This window comes from Gadus macrocephalus, chromosome 12 (genome assembly GCF_031168955.1).
Source record: "Gadus macrocephalus chromosome 12, ASM3116895v1".
NCBI classification, from domain to species: domain Eukaryota; kingdom Metazoa; phylum Chordata; class Actinopteri; order Gadiformes; family Gadidae; genus Gadus; species Gadus macrocephalus.
The window spans coordinates 14,258,353-14,283,120 of NC_082393.1; the positions used below are offsets into that span (position 1 = coordinate 14,258,353).

General features: G+C 42.4%; 1 protein-coding gene and 1 long non-coding RNA gene across 11 annotated transcripts in view; one reads left to right on the top strand and one right to left on the bottom strand.

Moving 5' to 3' along the window:
* Nucleotides 1-10,913, top strand: part of LOC132469090 (uncharacterized) — a 167,464-nt gene extending 156,551 nt beyond the window's left edge. Inside the window, exon 2 of the long non-coding RNA XR_009528350.1 lies at nucleotides 10,644-10,913. This is a non-coding gene — a long non-coding RNA (uncharacterized LOC132469090). The remainder of the gene's footprint in view (nucleotides 1-10,643) is intronic.
* The window catches only part of LOC132468955 (microtubule-associated serine/threonine-protein kinase 3-like), a 197,963-nt gene extending 173,541 nt beyond the window's left edge, over nucleotides 1-24,422 (bottom strand). For 2 of the 10 annotated variants that reach the window (XM_060066802.1, XM_060066801.1), the window contains exons 1-4: nucleotides 24,097-24,422; nucleotides 22,421-22,510; nucleotides 15,676-15,764; nucleotides 4,150-4,222 (exon numbers count right to left, since the gene is read on the bottom strand). In XM_060066802.1, coding sequence (XP_059922785.1) covers nucleotides 4,150-4,222; nucleotides 15,676-15,764; nucleotides 22,421-22,510; nucleotides 24,097-24,143 — 299 coding nt within the window. In that variant the 5' untranslated portion in view covers nucleotides 24,144-24,422. The other 8 variants (XM_060066811.1, XM_060066805.1, XM_060066804.1 and 5 more) reach the window with 7 other exon arrangements.
* Nucleotides 24,423-24,768: the final 346 nt, after the last annotated feature.

The following is a 24,768-nucleotide window of genomic DNA, read 5'->3' on the forward strand; positions in this document are numbered from 1 at the left end:
AAAATATGCCATCGCTTTCTGTGATAAGTTGCTCAACTTGTGATGTTGTGATAGAATATAAACACTGATTTAGACTAATATTGTCAGAAGGAAGAGCGCCTCGAACTAAATGAAAGTATGGGGCGTTGACAATAAGCGAATGCACGTTCACGCAAAGGGGGGGGCGTAATATGCGGGGGGGTCGAAATTCGGCACAACACCAGCGTTGCTATGTTTCCGGTCTTGTAATAATAATAATACATTTAATTTAGCGGCGCCTTTCAAGACACTCAAGGTCACCTTACAGAGCATATAGTCATCATAAATCGTTTAAAAAACAAGACATTGTGGAAAAAAAAAATAATAATAATAAAATATCCCTTGTGTGTTCCAACGGTATATTAGGTAGGCCTATCTAATAAATCTCTGTCTATTCAATACTTCATTCACTGCCTCTTCCGTGGTCATTACAATATTATGAATATACTGCGTACATTAATATGAACATATCTCAAATTATCCCACAATACATGTCCTCAAATTTTCTGCGTGGGCCGATATGAATATACTGCGGGTCCTCCGACGTCTCTCCCTTTTCCACAAAAGTGCGTCGGTGTCCTGTTCGCCCTGTCGGTGGTTATTTTCCCGATAATGACCGGCGTTCTATACATTATCCCTTAGCCTACATATATATTTAGCAGAGTAGGTCTAAGTAACAAATGTGTACAAAGTTACACATGTATGAAACCGGGCTCGGGCTCATAATTACAGTTAATGTGTAGGGCCGGGCTCAGACAGAACGTGCACGGGCTCGGGCCGGGTCGGGCTTGATTTTCTGGGCCCGATCTAAACTCTACCCTCCATTGGTCGTATAGCGCGACTGCGGTATACTTAAAAAAAATAAATAAAAAAAACAGTTAACCGTGTGCACGAAAAAAAAGGGTTGTGTAACCGTTTGCAATTTTTTGTAACCGTTCAAACCCCTAATCCCTCCCTACTATTTTGTAGTTCACCAAAACACCCTGAAACAACTTGAGTCTCACATTCTTATGCCACCGTACACAAACAGTGCAAGCAGGCCAATGGCAACCAAGCGCTCAGTCCTTCCTCCCTCACTTTAAAAACCACCAGCCATCACTGATATATATATACTAGTCTTTCCAAAGGTATAAAATGTATTGCCAAAAAGCAGTGGAGTCATCTCCATTGAGGAGAGGGAGGAAGATCCTCCTTAACATTGTTGAGAATAAAAAATGTAGATTGCCCAGACTACTGTAATGAATTAATGCCCTTAAATATGACTACTTTAATGCCTTTGAATATATAATGTCCGTTTCCCTAGGTAAAGGGACATTAGCACCCCCTATCGCCTTTTGACAATTACTTCAGGGAGGAAGGTCCTCCCTCAGTTTCCGTTGACTCCCATTCATTTCCCAGAAAGTACTGGCGGCCGGTGAATAACATGGGTTTCAATGGGAGAGAGGAGGAAAGTCCTCCTCTGAGTGGGTGTGACCTTACAGGCGTCTAATTTGCGCAAAAATCTAGTCGCACTGCGCTATGAACCAATCAGCAGGATCCCTGGCTGGTGAGCAGTGTTGCCAGATTTCCCACGCAATTGGGCTACTTTTAACCGCTTTAGGCTGGGAAAATTATCATTGGGCGGGAAATTTACCAAATCTGGCAACGCTGTCGATAACAAACAAACCCGCTCTGCCTGCATTGCCGCTCAGTCTAAGAGACGCAAAGCAGGTGAAATCATCTGAAGGATAACGAGATTCTAACATTTGTGAATAAAGTGTACAATGGAAACATTGGAAACAGAGGACATTGTTCATGTTTAATTACACAAAGCATTCCATTCATTGAGTTATAGTGCTAAGTTAGCGACCAAAGAAAAAGGTAGACCACTTCGCAAAATCGAGATCACCAAAAGTAATGGCAACGTCAGTGTTGTGGGTGCTACATGGTTTGCTAGGTACTCATGGCTTATGTTTGCTAATGAATAATGGCAAATCTCCAACATGGGCTGTTCATGGTTTCCCTGATGTGAAAAATCTTGATAGGGCAACCAAACGCCACGACTAGTTTCAAGTTCATGTTGGTGCTGCTATGCGACTTTCCTGCGACTATAGATCAGGTTGAATCTAGAATAATGTTCTCGTTCTTTTACTAGTTTGCTACTCTGACCGTTCTGTTTGATAGTGTGGAAAGGGTGAATGATTCAGAGCATTATGCATTTTAAATGGCATCACTTTTGGTCAGTCTTTTCTTAAAACAATTGTACCTGAAAATAAACATAGCTAAATTACAACCAATAACTTCAGTCATTGAGGGCAAAAATAGGCCCAGATTTTTTTATTTACTTATGCAAATCAAGAGTAGGCCTGATTTGACTAATGGGCTTTGCATCCTTTCCTTCTGCCCTTGTAGTCCATGCTACAGACATGCTGCCCACCAGCTTACAAATTACAGTGATGCCACTGGTGGCTTTGTATCAAATTTCTTCACATAACTATCCCTCCCTGCAATTTTGTAGTTCACCAAAATACCCTGAAACAACTTGAGTCTCACATTCTTATACCACCATACACCAACAGTGCAAGCAGGCCAATGGCAACCAAGCGCACGGTCCTTCCTCCCTCACTTTAAAAACGACCAGCCGCCACTGATATATATACTATACAGTCTTTCCAACGGTATAAAATGTATTGCCAAAAAGCATCGTTACCACAGAGAAATAATCAACCAAATACAAATTTCCTTACTTTTTGTGCTAAGTTAATGCATAAAATATGTGTGTAAGAAGAGCACATTCTCTCTTGTTATGCAGGAAAACCGCCAATTTGGCAACCCCGCTGTCAGTCAGCGTGGGGCCGAGCAAGTTTAAATATATTTTCTAGTCTAGGCTATATTTCCACCTTGTAATGCCGCTGTTGATTTATTTTTTAATTAATAGTTTGCAAGAGAGGAGCCACATTCGATTTTTTTTTTTGCTTTTTTTTGTGGATATATTTTTCATCATATTGTTTACAATGTATTTTTAATCGTTTTACCTGTCCTATAATTCTGCTGCTGTGACACCCTAATTTCGCATGGGAGATCAACATAATACCTTCAATCTTAATGCAGCCTATTGTATGTGTATAGGTGTCATTCCAACAAGGTTATTTTAGAAGCCCTTTCTAAGAAAAAAATACCATCCGATGCCCTGGGGGAAATGTAGCCAACAGCTGTTGCCATAGAGATAACGCACAGACTTTGAGATACATTTTAAACGCACCGCAAAGCAGGCTTGTCTAGGGCTGGGCAATGTAATTAATGATCATCAACCAAATCAACCGTGGGGAGTACCTCATTAGTACTGTCATTGTGTGTTCATCCAAAGACACACAAACACACACACACACACACACACACACACACACACACACATATATCACAAACACACACAAACACAGTTTTTCAGAATGTGTGTATCAGTTTTCTAATGAACTTATGTAATATATATATATATATTAGAGCTGTCAAGCGATTAAAATATTTAATCGTGATTAATCGCATTAATGTCATAGTTAACTCACGATTCATCGCAAATTATTTTTCTATGCTAAATATCCCTTGATTTTTATTTGTCCCATAATTCTTCTCATTTTAATTCTCTCATCAACATGGTGAAGTGCATCGGCTTGCCTTGTGCAAATGATTTTTTTATTGATAACAACATTGGCATATACTGATCAAAACAGGACGATACAAAAAAAGAGCCAAATAGTGCAATTAAACGACTGCTTTGAACAAATGTCATTTGAACATAGCAGTCAGGCTACTGCTTCTTTGTTTTGAGCCCAAAAAAAAAAAAAAAAATTTTTTTTAACGCCGTTAAAATTGGTTTGCGTTAACGCCGTTAATAACGCGTTTAACTGACAGCTCTAATATATATATTTTTGAAAATCACGCATGGAACTGTACATAAAAAAATGGTTGCATCGAGATGCATCGATAATCGCTTCAGAATCTAATCGAATCGTGAGGTGCTAAAGAGATTCCCACCCTTATTAATTGTCTCAAATTGTGAAGTATTACGGTTTAGATCTCGTGGCATTATATCTTTGACACGAAAGCCCATCCAAAACAGATGAATCATCCAATCAGAAGGTGGGGCTTACTTACCTTCTTGCAAAAGGGAAGTTGATGGATGAGCTGGTGGATACATTTCTGGGGCTGTCGAGAGGACTGCTGGCGGCTAGACATAACAAAACCACTAGCACATTACTAGAGTATACATACAACAATATTAATACAGTACAACACGGTTAATTGCATTTGCATTCACCACTTCCAAGCAAATAAAAAAGGTAGGGATTTTATTTATAATTCTAACATTTCCAAGAGAAATTGTGACAATGAAGGTTTATAATTAGGCTTAATGGAAACTCTCCTTAGTGTGATTAACTACTGTATCAAAATAATTGTGTGAACAATCACAAAAATGCACAGCAACTTGCAGCAACACAGCGACGAGCACGTGACCTCGCCAGGTCCTAATTAAGACCGGGTCAGCACCTGTCCCTGGAGGACTGTGTACACACAAGATTGGCTCTTGGTTTGCATACTGTGGCAACCTGGCCCGGGCCAATTAAGGACATGGAGAACACATGTGGAACAGGTGGAGAAGCAGGGCTTAAATAGCCTTCATCTCCACTCCAGACCTGCAAACTCCTCAGAGGAAAAAAGGTGACAGTGTCACGGGGGGATTTTTTTTTTTATTGTAATATGCAAATTACACTAGTCTGAGCGTGATTTAACAAAACTCAGCATACTTTATCAAAAATCAAAGTCAAAACATCCTTGAGGCTTATAAAAAAATTGTAATTTACAACTGTCACAAAAAAATTTTTGGACTCTTAGCCTGTGGGGTGTTCCACAAAGCCGGTTTTATCACATAACCGGGTAAGTTAACCCAGGGTTTGCTGTAACCCTAGGTTTTCCGTTCCAAAAGGATCACGGTATGTTAGTTGCTATAGAAACATATGCTCTGAATCAAACCTGGTCGGAGCAGGTTTTGCGCAGGTTAAGTTTGAAACATAACCCTGTTTTGGGTATTTAAACCCGCGTTCACCGCAGATTTCATGTGTTCACTGAGCACATCTCAGTCCTTTCAGATGACCCATCCAAGATTTGTATCGGCCTCCTATCATACAAACAGCAATATTGTCTGAGTACTATGCCGAGAGGCACTTACAACACAAAGTATAAATTAGTCCTCAGTGGAGGACTATTTTATACTATAGTCTCTCTTTTATACTATAGTCTCCAGTGGACTTGCATCCACTGGAGTATGTTTGATCGTTACACGCACTAATCCATCTTGATCTGTGAAGTTGATGAATTGTCACTTTTAGGTTTTCTACCCAGTTACCAAAAAAATAAACTTTTGGAATAGTATGCGCTGTGGCAAGCACATGGTTTGCATGTGTTACTTCGAAGGCAAAAAATATATAAAATACAAGAAAACACAAAAACCTACATTCAACCAGTGGGGTATGGCCCCTGACTCTCTGAGGAGGTAGGTACCTCCAGGTACCCCCTCCATGCCAGGGCACCCTGAATTTATGTTTATTAACAGCTCCTCCACCGGGGTCAAGACAATTTGAGGGCCAGATCCAGTCTGCCGACTGTCGGCCTTTTCACGATTGGCTTAAAAAAATGGCTTATTTAAATTTATACCAATACGATGGTGGGAAAAGCTTACCAGTTTGTATGTTTTTTATACTTGATCCGCTGACCGCTTGGAAGCCATCGGAGTACATATTTTTTTAGAAGAAAGGGGTTATGTGGTAGGATCTTTAAGAATGCTTAACTGGGATATTTATATATTCATGGCTGAAATATTAAGGATCATGCTTTTGACGTGTAACTAACGCATTTACGCGGTCAGCGATCCGCTGCCAGGCTGTGGTTCTCCGGGTTGCAGAGGCTTTAGCGTTCCCTTTTCTTGTGATAATGTCCTTCTCCTCGTCATAGCTCTCCAGGGGAACCTGAAGTTCCATTTCTTTGAAATAAGCGGCCCGTTTCGCCATTTCGATCAGGGTTTCCATGATCCATACATCACGTCTTTTTAGGTTTGGCGTGGACGCGCACAACCCTGTGTTAACCAACCCCGAGTTGATTTGAACTAATGCATAACCGCTGCTGTGGAACCGAAAACTCTGGGTTAGTCGGCACAGGGTAAATCAACCTAGAGTTCAGCGTTAACTCAGTGTTTGTTAAACCTCCGTTCGTGGAACACCCCTCTGGACGAGTGTTTTGCAAGCTCTCTTGCGTTGTTTGGCCGCATGCATGCGCGGTAGCCAGGCGACCGTCTCATCCAATGGCAAGCTCAGTTGGAGCTGTGTGCTTCAAGATTCCGATTGGCCCAGAGAAATGTCAATTATAAGAAAGATTCTGAAGCAAGTGCTGAGATTCCGATTGGCCCAGAGAAATGTCAATTATAAGAATGATCCAATAATTTTTCGCAATTCTGGACCCCCCCCCCCCCTCCCCAAAACAAAACTCTCCGGTTCTACACGATTCACGTGAATGACCAAATTGACCAAGAAAACGGCGATTGTCGCCGAAAAGCGACAAGTTTGCAGCTTTGCCACTCATTCGGGGCTCTCCCAGCCATGTGGCTCCTTACAGAGAGAAAGGTCCTCGTGGGTGACGGGATTCCACCCACGACGGATGGGACCGTTGATTCCTCCCAGGTTTTTTGGAGACTTTGTGTTATGTTTTGGATTAAACATGCCTTTTTGGCTTTTCCCCACGAAATGGTGTCCTGTTTGGGAGGAGGTGGTTCGCTCACCGTGCCGGGTTGCCACATATGTTGGAGAATGCAGGCAACTCGACCGAGCTACGGGCCATTTTTGGAGAGAACGCCAACCTCAAGCAACCCCCAAACCAGGCCATGATATAGCCGGAGATGACGCCGCCGAGACAACGCCGCCGCCAGAGACGACGCCGCAAGAGACGACGCCGCCGGAGACAAGGTGGACAACCCTCAAAACGAGCCACGCCGGCAGCAGAAGCAGCCATGCTGCGTGCCGGACCGCCACTCCTCCGAAAGGCCACCCAAGGCTTGAGCAAAGGGTGGAGGAATGTGGGAACCCAGCCCGGGCCAATTAAGGACATGGAGAACACCTGTGGAACGGATGGAGAAGCAGGGCTTAAATAGCCTGCTTCTCCACTCATTCGGGGCTCTCCCAGCCATGTGGCTCCTTACGGAGAGACGGGTCCTCGTGGGTGACGGGATTCCACCCACGACGGATGGGACCGTTGATTCCTCCCAGGTTTTTACGTAATTGTGTTTTGAGAGACTTTGTGTTATGTTTTGGATTAAACATGCCTTTTTGTCTTTTCCCCACGAAATGGTGTCCTGTTTGGGAGGAGGTGGTTCGCTCACCGTGCCGGGTTGCAACAATACGCAGAGTACTGGAGTTGAGTTGTGTTGATCAGACCGATTTAAAAAGCAATTCAAGACTGGTTGTCTTTTATAATCTGATAATCCCTAAAATTATTGATCTTGCATTAGAAAATACCGTCGCAACATTCCTTCCCTCCAGGGCTCTTGAACGTAGCTTTATTGATAGATGGCACCTGCCTGACATCATGTCTTAAAAATATATATACATGCACACATGCACGCTCACACACGAACATGCACATGCACACACTATGCTGCAGTGAAGAACCCCAACGTTTCAGATAATCTGCACCCCAAGAGTAATCATTTGATTTCAGCCTACCAGGGCTTGTATGGATATCATATTGGGACATAATATGGGGTTAACCCTTGGAAAAAAGGTTCAAACATATTCTATGCCAATTAAGTTGAGGAACAGAAAATAGCTGTAGTTATCATTGAATTAAAACCATTCATTAGTTAAAGATAGGGTTGGCAGTTTAGCCAGACTAGCCAAATACATTTTGAGCGTCCAACCGAAAACATCCCGAACCTCCCTCCTAACTAGGGATGGGCGATATGGCCTAAAATCCATATTGCGATATACATGCAACCTATTGCGATAACGATATATATCACGATATATAAATCATAATAGAACCATTTCAGAACAGGTTACATAGACTCTAAGGAAAGCTAAACTGCTAAATGTATGTCGTTTTGAGAACATTTATTGTGCAAAACTAATCATACAACATAATGTTGTAGCTGCAGAGACTTTAAAAAAGAAAGAAATCTTCTGTGTAATGACGTATACTTCTCTTAATGAAATAAAAATTGGTGGTGTCTTGTTAATAAAGAAACTGATACTGTGAATTAGGGAAATACGTCCAGTATTAGGCATGGCTATGTTAAATAAAGAAAAATCTTCCAAGTGTGTGCACAGATACTTGCTATTAAAACATAAAACAATAAGTGCAAAATGAACGCATATAATTTTGAAATGAACATGAAATGAGAGCAATCACCAGCTCCTCCGTTTCGCTTTCAGCCATATTTACTTAGATGACGATGATGCGTTGAAGCCGGTTGGAGCTCATGGCTCTTTAAATTCCGCGGGTCGCGGACGATGCGTTGCAGCCGGTTGCAGCTCGTGGCTCTTTAAATTTCGCGTGTCGCGGATGATGCGATGCAGCTGGTTGCAGCTCGTGGCTCTTTTTAAAATTCGCGGGTCGCGGACGATGCGTTGCAGACGGTTGCAGCTCGTGGCTCTTTATATTTCGCGAGTCATGGATAGATCGCGTCAAACATACATTATCGCGATAGAGCAATATAACTAAAATCTCTATCGTAGGCCATTTTTTATCGTTTATATCGTATATCGTTTATATTCCTACTTCTAACTGTACGTCCACACCAGAAGCGAATTTAGCTACCAAATCGCCGGAAGTCATTCACTTTCTATGGGCAAGAGCGACCAAAGCGACCAACGCTACCAGCGGCCGAAGTTGAGCGACCAGAGCGTCCAAAAAATTTTAAACTGTTTAACTTTATGCAAATTACTATGACACGTTTCAGCAGCCAGACACTGATAGCCAATCGTAATGTAGACGCTCTTCGCTTGCGTGGATCCCAGGGAACACCGAACACCGGCACTTTGGTTCCCGTTTTGGTTCCTACTGACTACAAAATGTTGACGGAAAAATTTAGCGCGGCTGTAACTGGGCATCCGGTGTTGTACGATCCGAGCCTTTTTCATTTCAGAGATCGCAACAAAAAGGCTCTGGCCTGGGCGGAGGTGTCACGCGTGGTTGGTCGGTCTGTATGCGAGTTAATGAAACGTTTCAGATTATTGTAAAATAGGCGCGATACATGCCTGCTAACCGAGATCCTATCATACTAATCTCCCTTGCTCTGAATGGGACGATATCGTTTTCAAATATCGAAAATACATACGTTGTGCAAAGGAAAAATACTTTGTGCAGAGGAATAATGCATGCATAATGCAATAATAATGCAAATGAATAATGCACGGAACAAACGTGTCACTTCAATGCAGTTTAATAGAGGATATACAGCTGACAAATGACCATTTAGCAGACGCTTTTATCCAAAGCGACTTGCAATAAGTATAGTGATAATGACAGCTGTGTTTTCTGTTTTGTGTTCAAAAACAGAAAACAGAGTGCAACATCCATAGTGATTTTGATACAAAGTGATGATAAGTGGGAGTATTTATAGAAAATATTTGCGATCTAGAACGTTCTTAATCGGGAATCATTTTCATTTGCTCTCCATACCACCAATCTAACCAACCAATCGCGTGTAGTCATGCTTTAAACAAAACACGTTTTTGAAATCGTCACATACACAAACTAATCGAAATGACAAGGGATATATCTCTTGTCTTTTATACCTCCATTCCCCACTATTCACGTAGCCTGAGGTGAATCATTTTAAATTAAATAGTCTAGATAGATAGCCTAGTCAAGTCTTTATAAATATCAAACGACACAATCGTCGGGAATTCATTTAGGTGATTCGGCTCACACAGGACTGTAGCCTACAAGACCACACAGAACAAGGGAGACAAGTCTGACTGGACATACACAAAATACATCACATTAAAACTACACGCGTTGATAGATGGATAGATAGACAGATAGGCCTAGATAGATAGATAAATATGTTCCATTATTTGCCTTGCGGAGCCAGCCAGTCCTGTCCTTCTATGCAAATTAGCCATGTGCGCAAATGTCAATTTGTTTGACGAATGAGTGCAGATCATGATTTGCAGATGCAGATCAGTGAAACATATTTTAACTAGCCTACTACAGCACGCAACGTTTTATTGTACTCGGTTGTAATTACATTTTAGGAGGTTTTTTTATATATATATTTGAGGGGAATCACTGTCCTACTTGCTGTCGAAGCACTTTATCCAACAAGCAAAACTGTCTCTGCAATATGGCCAAAGTGTATGGGAGTTCACTCTTTGATATGGCTGTCTGTACTAAAAGCATACGGCTCCTTTAAATGCGTCTGCAAAATTGAACTGTACGTCATGACAACATACGTTACTGTTCCAGGAAGACCACGCAGAGGACATGAGGGACTCTCCCATTGCATTACGGATTACATCAGGTTCTGTGAGGACAGCGTTGTACCCATCAAGAAGGTCCGCTGTTTTCCTAACAACAAACCCTGGATTAATAAGAACTAGGGATGTCCGATATTGGCTTTTTTGCCGATATCCGATATGCGATATTGTCCAACTCTAAATTTTCGATTCCGATATCAGCCGATACCGATGTCGATATTTGGGTTATTTTTCCCCAAACCTAATTTAGGTAACATTACATATCTCCTGTTGTGGAATTAACACAACATGCTTAATGTTATTGTGATGCCCCACTGGATGCATTCTTGAATGCAACAAGGCTTTCCAAATGTTAACATTGTCTGTGCAAAATAAGAAAAATACTTTATTTTTTTTTATTTTTTTTTAATGGTCTCAGACAACAATTTGGATTACACTCTCCCTGAGATAATCTTGACAATGCCCACAACAAATAGGGCAAACTTGACTTCACAAATGATAAAACATTGTACCTGAACAACTATGTGCAACATAGCAGTATGTTTCTTTAACTAAAACTCAATAACCTTAATTTAATAAATGCACAAATATGAGTCAATTACAATGTGCACTGTACTGCACAATTTTGTAAACATTTATTTGAGCTATAAATAAAAAAAAAATATATATATATATATATATATATATATATATATATATATATATTTTATCGGTTTTAAGGCAAAAAAAATCCGATACCAATATTGACCGATATTACATTTTTATGCTAATATCGGGCCGATAATATCGGTGGGCCGATAATATCGGACATCTCTAATAAGAACATTAACTAGAACTGCAAGCAGTTATGCAGGGGTCCAAGAAGTGTGCATTTCGCCGGCACAACGCGAAGCATGTGTTCAAAACAAATGGGCACGGCGTGTGCCAAAAGTTGCAGCTGACTCCAGTGAATCTGTGGATATAAAGGTTTTGACTGTGGGAGGTTCGGTGTGGGAGTTATAGCCCAAAACGCGTTTTCAGAACATTCCATTGGCAAATTAGGAGACATACAATGTCGTCGTTTTTTGGCGCCGCCTTGTGGCGAAATTTCCGAAGACAATTTTCCTTTTCCAAATAACTCCAGCCCACATTAATAATTCTTGGCCATATTTTCTATATAGACTCGGGATTGCCCCTTGATGGTTTCCCTCGAGTTTGAAGAACATTCCTTAGGCCAATTAGAAGATATACAATTTCCTCGTTTATTGCGCCCCTTTATGGCGAAATTTTCCGATTTTTTTATCGAACGACCTTAAGGGTATCACCGACATGCGTCTAAAAGTTGGACATGATCCGATGTCTAATTTTGCTATTTTGTTAATTTTTGCGTTTCGACGTAAAACATAGCTAATAAACAAATATTCAAAACGCTACCGTTTCGTCGTCGAAGGTTGGATCAAAAAAGAGTTTGAGTATTTATTTTCGTGTGCGTCTTAAGATGTCGTGTGCAAAGTTTGGTGTTGATTGGTCAAGAAATGCGGGAGGAGTAGCGAAAATACAGTTTTGCGGTTTTCGCGATTTTGCGAAAAATAATTATAGACGCAAATGGGCGTGGCCTATGCCAAAAGATGCAGCAGACTCCAGTGAATATGTGGGTACAAGTTTTTGCATGTGGGAGGTTCGGTGTGGGAGTTATAGCCCCAAACGCGTTTTCCCTTGGTATAGCGCCACCTAGTGTTCGGCGTGTCTGGATTTTGTCGTCTGCGTAGTCCGAAGAGATCTGGATCTAGTCATGCAATTCGCGTGTCGGCACCATTTACGGTTTGGGGTGTGGGCCCACTTTTAAGGAGGTAAGAATAATAATAAGAAAAATCCTTACAAAAACAATAGGGATCCAACCTGTTGGCTTGGACCCCTAAAAACCTACTCAACAGGAAGAAGAGGGCTTTCATGGCAGGAGACAGAGAGGGGGTAAAATCAGTTCAGAAGGAGCTGAGAAGGGAACTCAGGGCGGCCAAAAACCGCTATAAGGAGAGGCTGGAGGGCAAGCTCGAAATGAACAGTGCCAAGGAGGTGTGGGATGGGATGAAGCAGATTATGGGACACAGACTGCCAGGTCCAGCTGTGGGGGGCGGGCACGAGCGTGCTAATGAGCTGAACCTATTCTTCAATAGGTTCGACTCAACCCCTGCACCAGTGAGCTCAGCGAGTCAGTATGTGCCCCCCGCCCCCACCCCCAACCCTGTCACCTTCCCTGTCCCCCCCCCCCCTCCCTTTCCCCCTCCACTCCCCCTTGCTACCAGTCTTTTCATTACATCAGGCCAGGTGAGGCGGGAGCTATCTAAGCTCCAGAGGAATAAGGCAATGGGTCCGGACAACATCAATCCCAAGGTGCTTAAAGCGTGTGCCGGACAGCTTGCTGGAGTGTTCCAACACCTCTTCAACCTCTCCCTGAGGCTAAAGAAGGTGCCCCAGTTGTGGAAGACCTCCTGCATTGTTCCGGTGCCTAAGATAGCTCGTCCTAGCTCTCCCAACGACTACAGGCCAGTGGTGCTGATCTCGCACATCATGAAGACCATGAGCACCATGAGCACCATGAGCACCTCAGGGCTGTTCTGCAACAAACAAATTTCTCCTACGGGGGATTAATAAAGTTGTATCTTATCTTATCTTATGAGCGACTTGAGCGACCAAAGCGAACAGAAATATTCGCAGCGAAACTTTATGAGCGGTGTGGACGTACAACTTTATGCTTCTGGTGTAAGCCAAACACATCACTTGCTCGCTAGCTTTAGCAATAGTTCTGCTTAGCCTTACGGAAGACACTAGGGCTGCAACTAACGATTATTTTAATAATCGATTAATCGGTCGATTATTTTTTCGATTAATCAATGAATAGGATAAAAAAAAAAAACATTTGTAATTGCCGCATCTTTATTCAAAAACTGAACATTACTTCAAATTCACAGTGCAGACTGAAGTGTAAAAACACCAGGTTATTGCTCCAACGTCCCGGAACTATTAAAAGTAATATTAAATGATAAAAAAATCATAACTGGGATAACACAAAAAAAACATACAATGTTTGATATACATTTATATATATACAGTATACAAGGGATGTCCATGGTTAACCGGTCAACCGATTAGGCGCGGCAGTGGGGCGGCGGCGCACTCACTGACGTCTGTGACACGGCGACGCGGCCGTCAGTGAGTGTGCATGTAACTCCGCGTTTACATGCGGACACATCTGATTTGCATAGATGTGGAAGAACAGCTCAATCGGAATAGAAAAGTATCATATATATATATACGCCTCAATCGGTTTGGAATAGAATTCTATGCGGAATAGAATAGGTGGTGTAGTCCGCTATAAATACTTAATCCGATTAGTTTGGGGTTTAACTTGGAGCAGCTGCAGTAGTTCGCAATTGGTCCACTCCGTCTGTACTTTAATGCACACCGAACCTTACCGCTGTCAAGGAAATTGGATTTATTGCCTGATTCACGTCTTTGTTATTATCACTCCGTAGTAGTTTCAGTAGTCGGTAACTTAACAACCCCAGCGTGTCCGGTTGCTAAGCGACGGGTGACATCGGTGGGTTCATGTGTTAGCATCGTCGTTCTCGCTCCGTGTGTGTGTGTGTGTGTGTGTGTGTGTGTGTGTGTGTGAGAATGACAGGGGGAACGAGTGCTATGCAGAGATGAATGGACGGAACGATTTTTAGAGTTCCAAATCGCGTTATTAAAAAAAATAATGATAATAATAATAAAAAAAAAAAAATAAAATAAAAAAAAAAGACAGAATCAATTCGTGGCGCTCGATGTTGATTCTGTGGCGCCGCGCCACACAATGGTCTATGTATGGGAAACACTGAACATGATTACTATTTTTAACTGACGGGACTTTCTACACCGTCCGGTTGTGTTATTACTACTGCTGCTTTAAATGACTGTTGATGCACGCGTTGCCGACTCCGAGCTCGTCTGCACATCGTCTGCAGCAGCAGCTGACAGTTTTCGGTTGGACTAGACGGACACTGAGTTGAAGGAGTTTTTTTAACCAGAAGACAGTGAAGGTACAACACTTTTATATAGGCCTACAGTCCAGTGTTAAGATATGACCAAAATACAAGCTGTGGTCACTCGCACTAAAGCTTGCTGTGGGCGTGCATGAACCATAAACCAACTTGTCGGCAGCTGGCTGTAAACAGTACCACGCCTATGAAAATCGCGCGACTCAACGAATCGATGACCAAATTTGCTTTTAGTAATCGATTTTTATCTATTTGTTGTTGCAGCCCTAGAAGACACCCGTCATAGGTATTGAGTGCAATTAGTGCGCACAGGTAGGAAGGAAGACAAACAGGAAAGCCATCCAATCTTAGTCTTATAACTGCAACAGCCACAGAAACCACGTATTTCCTGTGGTTGTCATAGGTAGATTGGCAAACACAGAGCTTCTGTCATCCGTCAACAACACGCAAGCTCTGTGTTCACGTACTACTACTACTTATAGAGTCTTTAAGACAAGATGGCGTCGATGGGTGAACTACTGATGGTATTGTGTGTATAAAAGGTCATTTTTAATAAACAATCTATACACTTACAAAGTTATCAATGCCTCGTTTTACATTTTAAGACCCTTATTATACTACCAAAGTGTCGGGCTACTTCTAGCCTTGAAAGTGGTTTAAAATAGCGATTTAGCTTTTACCATGAGACATGCCCCTATTGTTCCAACTTTATAGCGTTTAGGTAGAATCGGCTAAAAACAGCCAACTTAAGAATGCGTCTTGTGCTTTTTTGCTCCCAAACGAACATTCCAACTCGTTATCATATTAAACATATCCCAGATCCATTTTAGACCGGATTTCTCTTTTAATGATGCAATTTAAAATCTGTTTATTTGGTGATGTATTGTACAACCATTTCACTTAGTAGTGAGTAGGGTATCTTTAAACATTTGGAATGCATCAACCATTACGACAACATGGACATTTACCACAAGGTGTGCGGGTGATTAGTTACTAAAAGCCAGATAAAAAATCTCAGCCACTTGTGAAATCAAAAAATAGGGGTAGGATCTATCTATACCTTAGGATGGTCACTCCTACATCAGTTACAATTGACATATACACGTCAAGTACAAATGTATGTGTGATCCCAGTCTTACCAGTGTGGCCAGAGAGTGGGGAGAGTGGCCTGGACAGAGTAGGTGATGGTGTGCCGACACCCAGGTTCTTCCGGTTACTGCTGCGACAGCTGAGGTAGAAAATGAAGAGAAGAAAAAACTGAAAGATGTTAGAAGACAGCATGGCAGCTTTCTACTCTCCAACCAACAAACTTTCACCCACTTCACACAAAACTACACTCTTTGAATACCACTATCTGAATTTTGCTGTTCGGCTAGAGCCGGCTGTATTACACCTAAACAGAAAACATATGGAAATTCATCAAAATATTACAGTACCCACAAACGGGCAACATGAGGGAATGAGCTACCAAAAATAACAGCTTTACAATATTGACACATTTATTTGATTTGAATTACTTCTGCATTTAAAAATGTAAATTATTTAAATGAATGAACACAAACTTTCCTTTAAGTGTTAACTTTCTCAAACCCAACAGATGTGGGTCATCTATTGTTCCCCACTATAACCACAGAAGCTTATGGTGAAAGTGAATCACAGACTGACACTGAGGAACATACAGACACAAATATAAAAGCTATAAGCATTTTAACTTCTGATTGAATATAAAACCGTATGAGAATGTACAAGACTATGCTAATTGGGCTGCATGGGACGGAAATAGGCAACTGAAGCTCAGGCAGAGACTCAGCGATTGAACTACTGTAAATAGAATGACCGAATAAACCAATCGTCAGCTGAAGATATCGGTGAAAACATTTCTTACATTTTCTTCACTTCCCTAAAACGATACGTTAATGTTTTTAATTCAAGGGCCTCTATTTTACCATCATTTTATTTGCACTTACAAGCCCTTTCAAAATTGTGTTCACTCTGCTGTGAACACTGATGGATAGATCAACCTACCAGCATACCCGGTGGACTGTACCAACTAGGGGAAAGTATTTCAAGACGCGGTGTAAAACATACAGAATATGAAATTGACACCATTTTTTATTTACATCAAACAAGATGCGGTGATACTTGTTGGTGAGGGAAAGTGTTTTTGGGTTGGCCTAGCCCCCCCCCCACCCAAAAAAAAAAGGTCTAAAACAATTGAGTTACTCAACAATTAATAAGCAATGAAGCCGTTCCTTTTAAACGGAAGAGAGATATGGACTATGTCTGACAATGAGTCCTAGAACCAAGATCAGCCTACATGGCAAAGAAGTTGTCAGTGGCTTTTATCAGCTGGTCAGATGTGTCTTTTACCAATATCTATTATGGTTTCTGTCATGGGTTTGTTGTTACACGTTAAAAAGGCTGCTCGTGAGCTGGTGATGGAGTAGTTATTCATTCATTAGATGAAAATACAACAACTAAAGCCATGTTCCTTCAGCCAGGACAAAAGACCCATTCAACACAGCTAGTAGCTATTGTCAGACACTCCTCTACTACTGCTGCTGCTATGACAACAAACTTTTGTGTAAAAAAAAATTAAAAGCTCCATCTCTTTTCCTCACAACTCTAGGCAGTGACATTAGAAAATGACAACTTGGAGGTTTTGGACAAAACATTTGTTCAGCCAGGATGATAATTGATATCCATATAGTTTCCCGTGTAAACAAAGGAGACTGGCGTATTGAAAACCGCCAAGGCTTTTGTCGACAAAAGCCTTGGCGGTTGCAACAATTTACGGCAAGTATAGTCAAAACACCGAGGTCCAGCCAACATGGTCAAACGGAACCGAGAAAAGACCCTTACCCTTGGGCTTGAGAGAATACGCTGGTACGACAACTCCCCCAAACAAGTAGGCCTACTAGTTTCGGGTTGGCGGTGACGAGCTAGTTCAGACTACATGAAATATGTCTAGGGCTGCAACACTTGGGATTATATCCACGCAAAAAATACTCAGAATCATCTAGTCGTTATTGATGAAGGCGCCGTCGTATTCTTAAATTAATAGCCATCACAGGCCCCTTCATTGCAATGAAAAATGCTTCTTACGTTTTTTGGCACATGCTGGCCAGGTTCATAGTCCGCAGCCCAGCACGGGATCATACCACTGGCGGTCCATTCAAATAGAGGAAACAAAGACGGAGAGACCCCTGTTGTCCTCGGGTCAGTTAAACAACGGCGCGACGTATAGACAGTTTACCAGCGGACATTGTTGGGAGTCAGGACATAGTTGCAATGGGATACATCAGACATCTGGTCCCCGCTTGTTCAAAAGGCGCGGTAATAAAAAAGAAAATAAAAAATCCATGGCGAACGATTGTATCGGCCCACTCACACAGACAACAGAACAACAATACCACATTTATAGGGGGTGGTGTAGTTATACTTATGTCACCAATTTCAACTACCTTTTTGAGCGTTTCAGCAAGGCTCCCGTCATAAATTTGGACTTGTTCTGTTTTGGCCGTGGAGCCCAGTGACTTGGATCCGACATGGTAGCGTCTTTCTTATCTCACATAGAAAGGCTCGCGAGCTTAATTCCTATAGCCGGCACGAGGATTTTAAGAAATAAAACTTGGTGTTCGGTATCAATACTCCAGACAGTGCCTCCATCGTGTCTTTTGAGCTTGTATGTAAAGTCGTTTGTGAAAGTAGCTAGACAACTTGTCCGTCTGCTCGCGTCCTCTTCCAGCCAACTCCAACACCAGAGACGATCCACGGCGTAACCAATTTCTCCCCCCCCCCCTTAGTCACAGCTAAAACCAAAACCACACGCCCATGGGTGAATGTGAGACGCGGCGCATCTGGGAAAGACAGCAGCACGGTTAATATTTGGCTCCAGATTCTGCTGGGCTGCGGCTCGGTGTGACGAAGCTTTACGTCTCTGGGTCGTACCACCACTATCCGGTAGAAAGAGAGGCAACCTCATATCCCACACACTTATCCACAGTGGTACATTCCAAAGCGAGTTTATTTGGACGTCAATGTTATTGACTAAAGTTGTGGGAGATATAAAACGAGTGTTTATTTGTAAAATGGAAAGTGGAATGAGTTTTGAAATGGGGAAGGTGTTAGAGATGGGATATAATATAATGATATTAGTCAACTGTAGTAGTAGCAGCATGTTATTATGGTCTAGGGGCCATAGTAGGCGTCACAATGATGGATTCAGATGATTTGACTCTGAATCCAATATATTAGGCTTGCCTACTCTAGTATTATCTAAACTAGTAGTAGTAGTAGTAGTAGCCTAGAAGTAGTAGGGTCGTTAGTTCTGTATAACAAACAATGGAGAATTCATGTCCCCGTTATGTGTCTTTCGGATGATGTCATACACAGCACATACGTTGCATTAGCCTAAATTCTGTATTAAAATGTAAGGGTGTCTTTAAAGACCGCTGGATGTGGATGTAAAATAGGTTGTCATTAAAAGTTCCATATCTTAGGTAAGACACTGGCTGTCTTACCTAAGATATGCCAGTGTGGAAATGTGTGCAAGATATACAAGTGTGCAGTGAAAATATTGTGTAATAATAATATTGTGTGTCAAGGCTGTGTGTGTGTGTGTGTGTGTGTGTGTGTGTGTGTGTGTGTGTGTGTGTGTGTGTGTGTGTGTGTGTGTGTGTGATAAATAGTGTGGAGAGAGAGAAAGAGAAAATTGGGACAGCGGCATGCACATACACATGCACAGGTGTGGCCTGCCTACATACCTGCAAAACACGGGTTTTACAAATTCCTCTGCGTCATTCAATGGACTGGTTCTCAAAAGAGTTATTCTGGCTCTCTAATTAACTCGCAGAGTGGCAGTATTTGCTCCAGATTACTTTATCTGAATCTGAATCTAATATATCAGGCGAGCCTACTCTAGTATTATCGAGTATCAAGCCTGATCAGTAGTATTAGTTTCTTAGTAATAGTAGTGATAGTATAATTTGTACTCAATAGTAATTAGTTAAAATATAATAGATAGTAAATAGTTGTTGAATCCAGCCCAACCGTTGTTAAGACCACAGACAATGTGATATACCGCACCTACATAATAGTAATGTCAATGCATAAGCTTACATTTTGTAGACAAAATAAAGAGACTTAAGTCGATGTGTTATATTAAGTCATAAAGTTTCATTTCTTACATGCACAGGTGTGGCTTGCCTACCTGGTAAACCCAGTTTCACCCATGCTTGTCCATCACAATGGACTGTTACTCACAAGGGTTTTTCTGGCTAACTAATTAACATGCTCCCTGTCGAATAATCATGTGACATGAAGAAGCCAATCCCGTCAAAAGAAAGAAAACTGGAATGCCTGCTCAGTGCTCACTCGTTCCACAACAGCGAGGCGTCAGAGTGAACTATTCAGATGAGCAACTGGAGAATTTCCATCCTATCGATTATAAATGCAGATGGCCTAGTAGGCATCCACTTTACATAAGAACGGAAACTGGGATACTGCCCTTTCTATTCCTACGCAAATAGAAGTGGAAGTTAATCTTTGGAGTAGAATACTGTTTATCCATCCATCCATCCAACCAATCATATATCCATCCATTTAACTATCTGTCTCTCTTTAATATAAATTCTTTCAGCTTGTTGGATATTGATGGCTATGCAAATCTGCATCCGAAATCCTTACACGCATCCCTAAGTAAAGTTAGCATGAAATCCGAAAATGCTCAGAAAAGTGTGTGGTGTATGAATGAAGAAGTCTGATTTATTAGAAAATATGGATTGCAATGATTCTATTACAGAACTGAAAACCTTACTATATGATGTTGTGCCTCAATCTATCACTTCTCACACACACGCACATACGCACACGCACGCACACACGCATGTACATGGACACACATACACAAACGCACACACACACGTGCATCCACTGGATGCATCTGCTTGTGCTGGCAGTATCGCCATCCTCCGCAGCACCCAGCATTGTTGCCAAGCAACACACACAGAGCAAGAGACACAACTTATAAGTGGTAGGAATTCCATTTGCTAAAGAAAAAGACAGGGCAAGAAAAAATAACAACTGACAAATTTTCATCTCTTCCGCAGTGAAGCGATGCGAGTGTCCCTTGTTAGAAATGCCCTATAGTCATCCATCGGCTATTAGGGATTGAAATGCTGGGTGAATGTGCATGAGAGATTTCGGTTTTTGACCACTCCCTGCTCCTTTCTGACCCATCAGGGCATTACTTCCCCGATTGGTTTGGGGAATCCATCTGGCCTGTCAATCACAGGTGCATGAATGCAACACCTCTCAATGGCGGAGAAACATAAGGAAGGAGGGAGCCATTGTACTCTTTTCATCGCTGCAATCTCACCTGCAGCAGCTTTAAATACACTAGCATGGACGATTAAGACCAATCCATTTGATGATATTACAATAATCTGGAGGAATCTGGCTAGGAGAATACGGTTGGTATGGATAGATCTGTGATTGTTTGTGTAACCAATGACCTTGCCAAATGATTCCACTCTACAAACCTATAGCCTAGCCCAGCGGTCCCCAACCACCATAAAAAATTCATGCAAAATGCATGCACACTTAATAAACTCAATTTACTTCGCAATACTTTCATTCTTTTACATGCCATAAGTATATATGCAGTTGTTAGATTGCATATAACATGTTTGCACTTTTGGCAAGGTCTTAACTTCATTTCTCAGGCATAACTGTCCGTCTGTCCCGTCCTCAACACGTATTGGCTTCAGCGGCTGCGTGCGCAGCCTAAGCTCACTTCACTTGTTCAGTTCAACAGTAGTGTCACACTATGAGCTCAGCTCAACCTGACACTCCAGGGGAGAATGACGACTGTCTTTAAACTGGCAGATAAAGTTGCTGCATTTAATGCCAAGCATGATTTGTGGGGACGACGAGTGGACAGGGGAGTATTCGATATGTTCCAAACATTAGTGGGGATTTTGGGAGAGACTGAGGCAGGGCCCATTCTCTCGCAGCTGGTGCGCGATCACCTTGTTGCGCTTTCAAATTAATTCGAACGTTACTTTCCATCCTCCAAAGATCCACGCAAACGAATGAGTGTATCCGCAACCCATTTTTCAATGTCCCGAATCACTTGTCAGTGCAGGAGGAAGATCAAATGATCGAAATAGCTAATGATGTTGGTGGTCTTAAAAGTGTGTTTGAGCAAACCTCTCTGGCGGGTTTTTGGATCAAAACCAAAGCAGAGTGTCCCGAGATATCCGTAAAAGCGCTGAAAATGTTGCTTCCATTTCCCACCACGTACCTATGCAAGGCCGGGTTTCCGGCAATGACTGCAACTAAAACAAAATTGCGCAATCGATTGGACATTTCAAACACGCTAAGGGTGTCACTGTCTTCCATCACCCCCAGATGGAACCTTCTTGTTGCAGGGAAACAAGCAGAGGGCTCCCACTGATTAAAATGAATTGTAGCCTATTCTGTGGCCTCACAAACGCGTGTTAAGTTCCCTTACTGACATTTTGTGTTGTGCATGTTTACACTTGATATATGTTAATTCAAGTTTAGTTCAATATATTTATGTTCATAGTTGTTCATTTTTCACTTGTTCAAGTTCACATTCTTTTTTAAGAGTTTGTTACCTTCACTGTTCATAAATAACTGGAACTATTTTAAATGAATGCATGCACAACACTATATGAAAATATCAACAAATTGGCAACCTCTGGCGGGCCCGTCCCGCCGGTCCGTGAATTTTTTTGGAGAATCAAACCGGTCCTTGGTGCTGAAAAGGTTGGGGACCCCTGGCCTAGCCTTCGGGTCTCTGTTGGGAGGCTGTCCTAGGGTGACAGTGCAGTGGGTGGCAGGGCAGGTCTGTCTTACCTCCAGGGGTGAAGGGTTTGTAAGGGGCTGCAGGGGCTGCAGGGGCTGCATGGGCTCAGGACAGTGGGGCTCTGGCATGTGGGTGACAAACTGTAAGGCAAGACACACGTGTCACATGATCAAACAGATGGGTCACATGGGGTCAGTCTGCTCAGTAAACAGCCATGCGGCGCTACGCTCGCTTATCACAACAACTAGAGTAAGCGGGGTTTGCCCCCCTCCCCCATTGGTTACGGTTGCCTGGGCAGCCCCCTCCTATTGGCTCATGTTGGCAGGCAGCGTCGACAAGGTTAGGCACTTGGCAACTGTTTGGGTTCTTTCACATGCCAGACTTTATCTCATGCTCAGGTTTTGAAGAGAATAATCTGTGACTTGTGCGCCGTGCCATCCAGGAAGGCGGTTACACAAGTTAAGGATGAAATTAAATGGAGTCTGAGGTTTAGTGATTACAGTATTTACCTCAGTCAATGCTGAGCTAGCGCTTGTGCTATTTCTCCTATTGATTTCCCAGTGTGGATATAAGCTGTGCCTATCGGGCTCCGCGGTACGGCTATTGTCTCTGTGCTGCAGAGGATTCTGGAGGCAGAAACACAGCAACGACTACCCAGGCAGTAATGAAGCTGTTGTCATAGTAATGCAAGGAGGCGGGCTAAAAATAATAGAGAAGAAAAAATCCTTGTGGAAAGAAACAGGACTTTAATGGTGGCTTGTAATATCTCATTGTGCGCAATTCTCTTTCTATCAACTCTGAACTCTGCTTCCCTTAACCGTCCCTAACCATGCTGAAAAAGGCGATTATGACAGTGGTTTCTCCTAAAGTTTTCTAAGATGCACACACACACACACACACACACACACACACACACACACACACACACACACACACACACAAACAGGTTAATTTACCATCGCTACAACCAACATCCAACAATTCCGTTCAGATAGGGGGCCGTCCAAGGGGGCCTATACAGTGACCGCAGGTCCTGGAGATGTAAGATGAAAGCTCCTCCTATGGATGGAACCGTAGTGGGCAGCTGCCAGCATCCCCATCTATTGCTACCTACTTGGGTCCTCTCTGGAGGAGACAGTCGGTTGATTTAAGGACTGTAGCCGCTGCCAGATATCAATTGCTGGGAGACTAGGTTTAGCAATTCTGGGAAAAAAGAAACCGTGACACATATGCACATCACCTCCAAAGAAAGAAATAATTCGTTGGAAATGTGAGGAGGATGTTGTGAATCACGTGGGAATCTGGATTATAACTTTCAGTCGTTTGAAAACCACGTCGAATGGAGAATGGACAACAGAAAAGTGAACAGATTACCAGTCTTGCGCTGAACTGGTATTAACATTTTTTTCGGAGTAACATGGATGACATTTTTGGAAATTGCTGCAGAGTCTGGAACGGAACGGTCGTACACCTAATCAAACTGCCTTGCACTCAGAGAATGAACTCAGTCGTATTGAAGGGATGTAGGCTACTGCTAGGCAACATGAAGACCAACATTGTGTTGTTCTTATTGAGCTAGGACTGTTGGTCAACCCAAGATGGTCACACTCCCACTTTCAACCCACAAAAACAAAGAATAGCGAATGATTTAGTAACCTGTTGCATCTTCTAACATACGGCTAGGAACAACCCGATTAATTAAAAACAACAAGAAATCTCAGCTTACTCCAGCGTCAGAGAGGGTATTTTCAGCTTGTCTCGTCTCGACTTCATTCTTCCGACGCTCTCCACCACCGACACGATCTCGCGCTCCTCAGCGCAACGTAAGCAGCTGCACCTCCGGATCCGGGCTCATCTCCCTGCTTCAGGGAACCACAAACACACGCGAACGGGATCTAGATCAGCAGCACCATCGGGTTCTTCTCGCATATCTCCAAAATACCACGTTGTTTTTTATGTTAAATCCGTTTAAATGTTTGCTTGTGTCTGCTTGGACACAAGAGATCGACTGATAGGTATTGTGTTGGACCACAGATCTGTGGCGCTGGGAACTATAGGTCACTCAAAACTCCCATGTGACCGCAGGTGGGGGGCTGTGGGGGACTGAGAGAGAGGATAACAAGGCAAATCAACCTCATTTGTTCATGTAGTGCGTAGAATGGGAGAATCGAAGAAGAATGAAAACAGTGAGGAAGAAATGTTAACATAACAGCACACATTTCGCATATTCTGTGCGCCTGGAGTTATCAAATTAAAGCTGCTTCATTTCATGCCTCATTGTTGACGAGAGTAGGCTACTACAAGTGTGGACACATCTACAAAATGTGTGTGTTCTATTTCATGTAGGCTACGCCGTCTAGGCTTCGCCTTATGGGCTTGTCCCGTGCGCGCGCTGAAA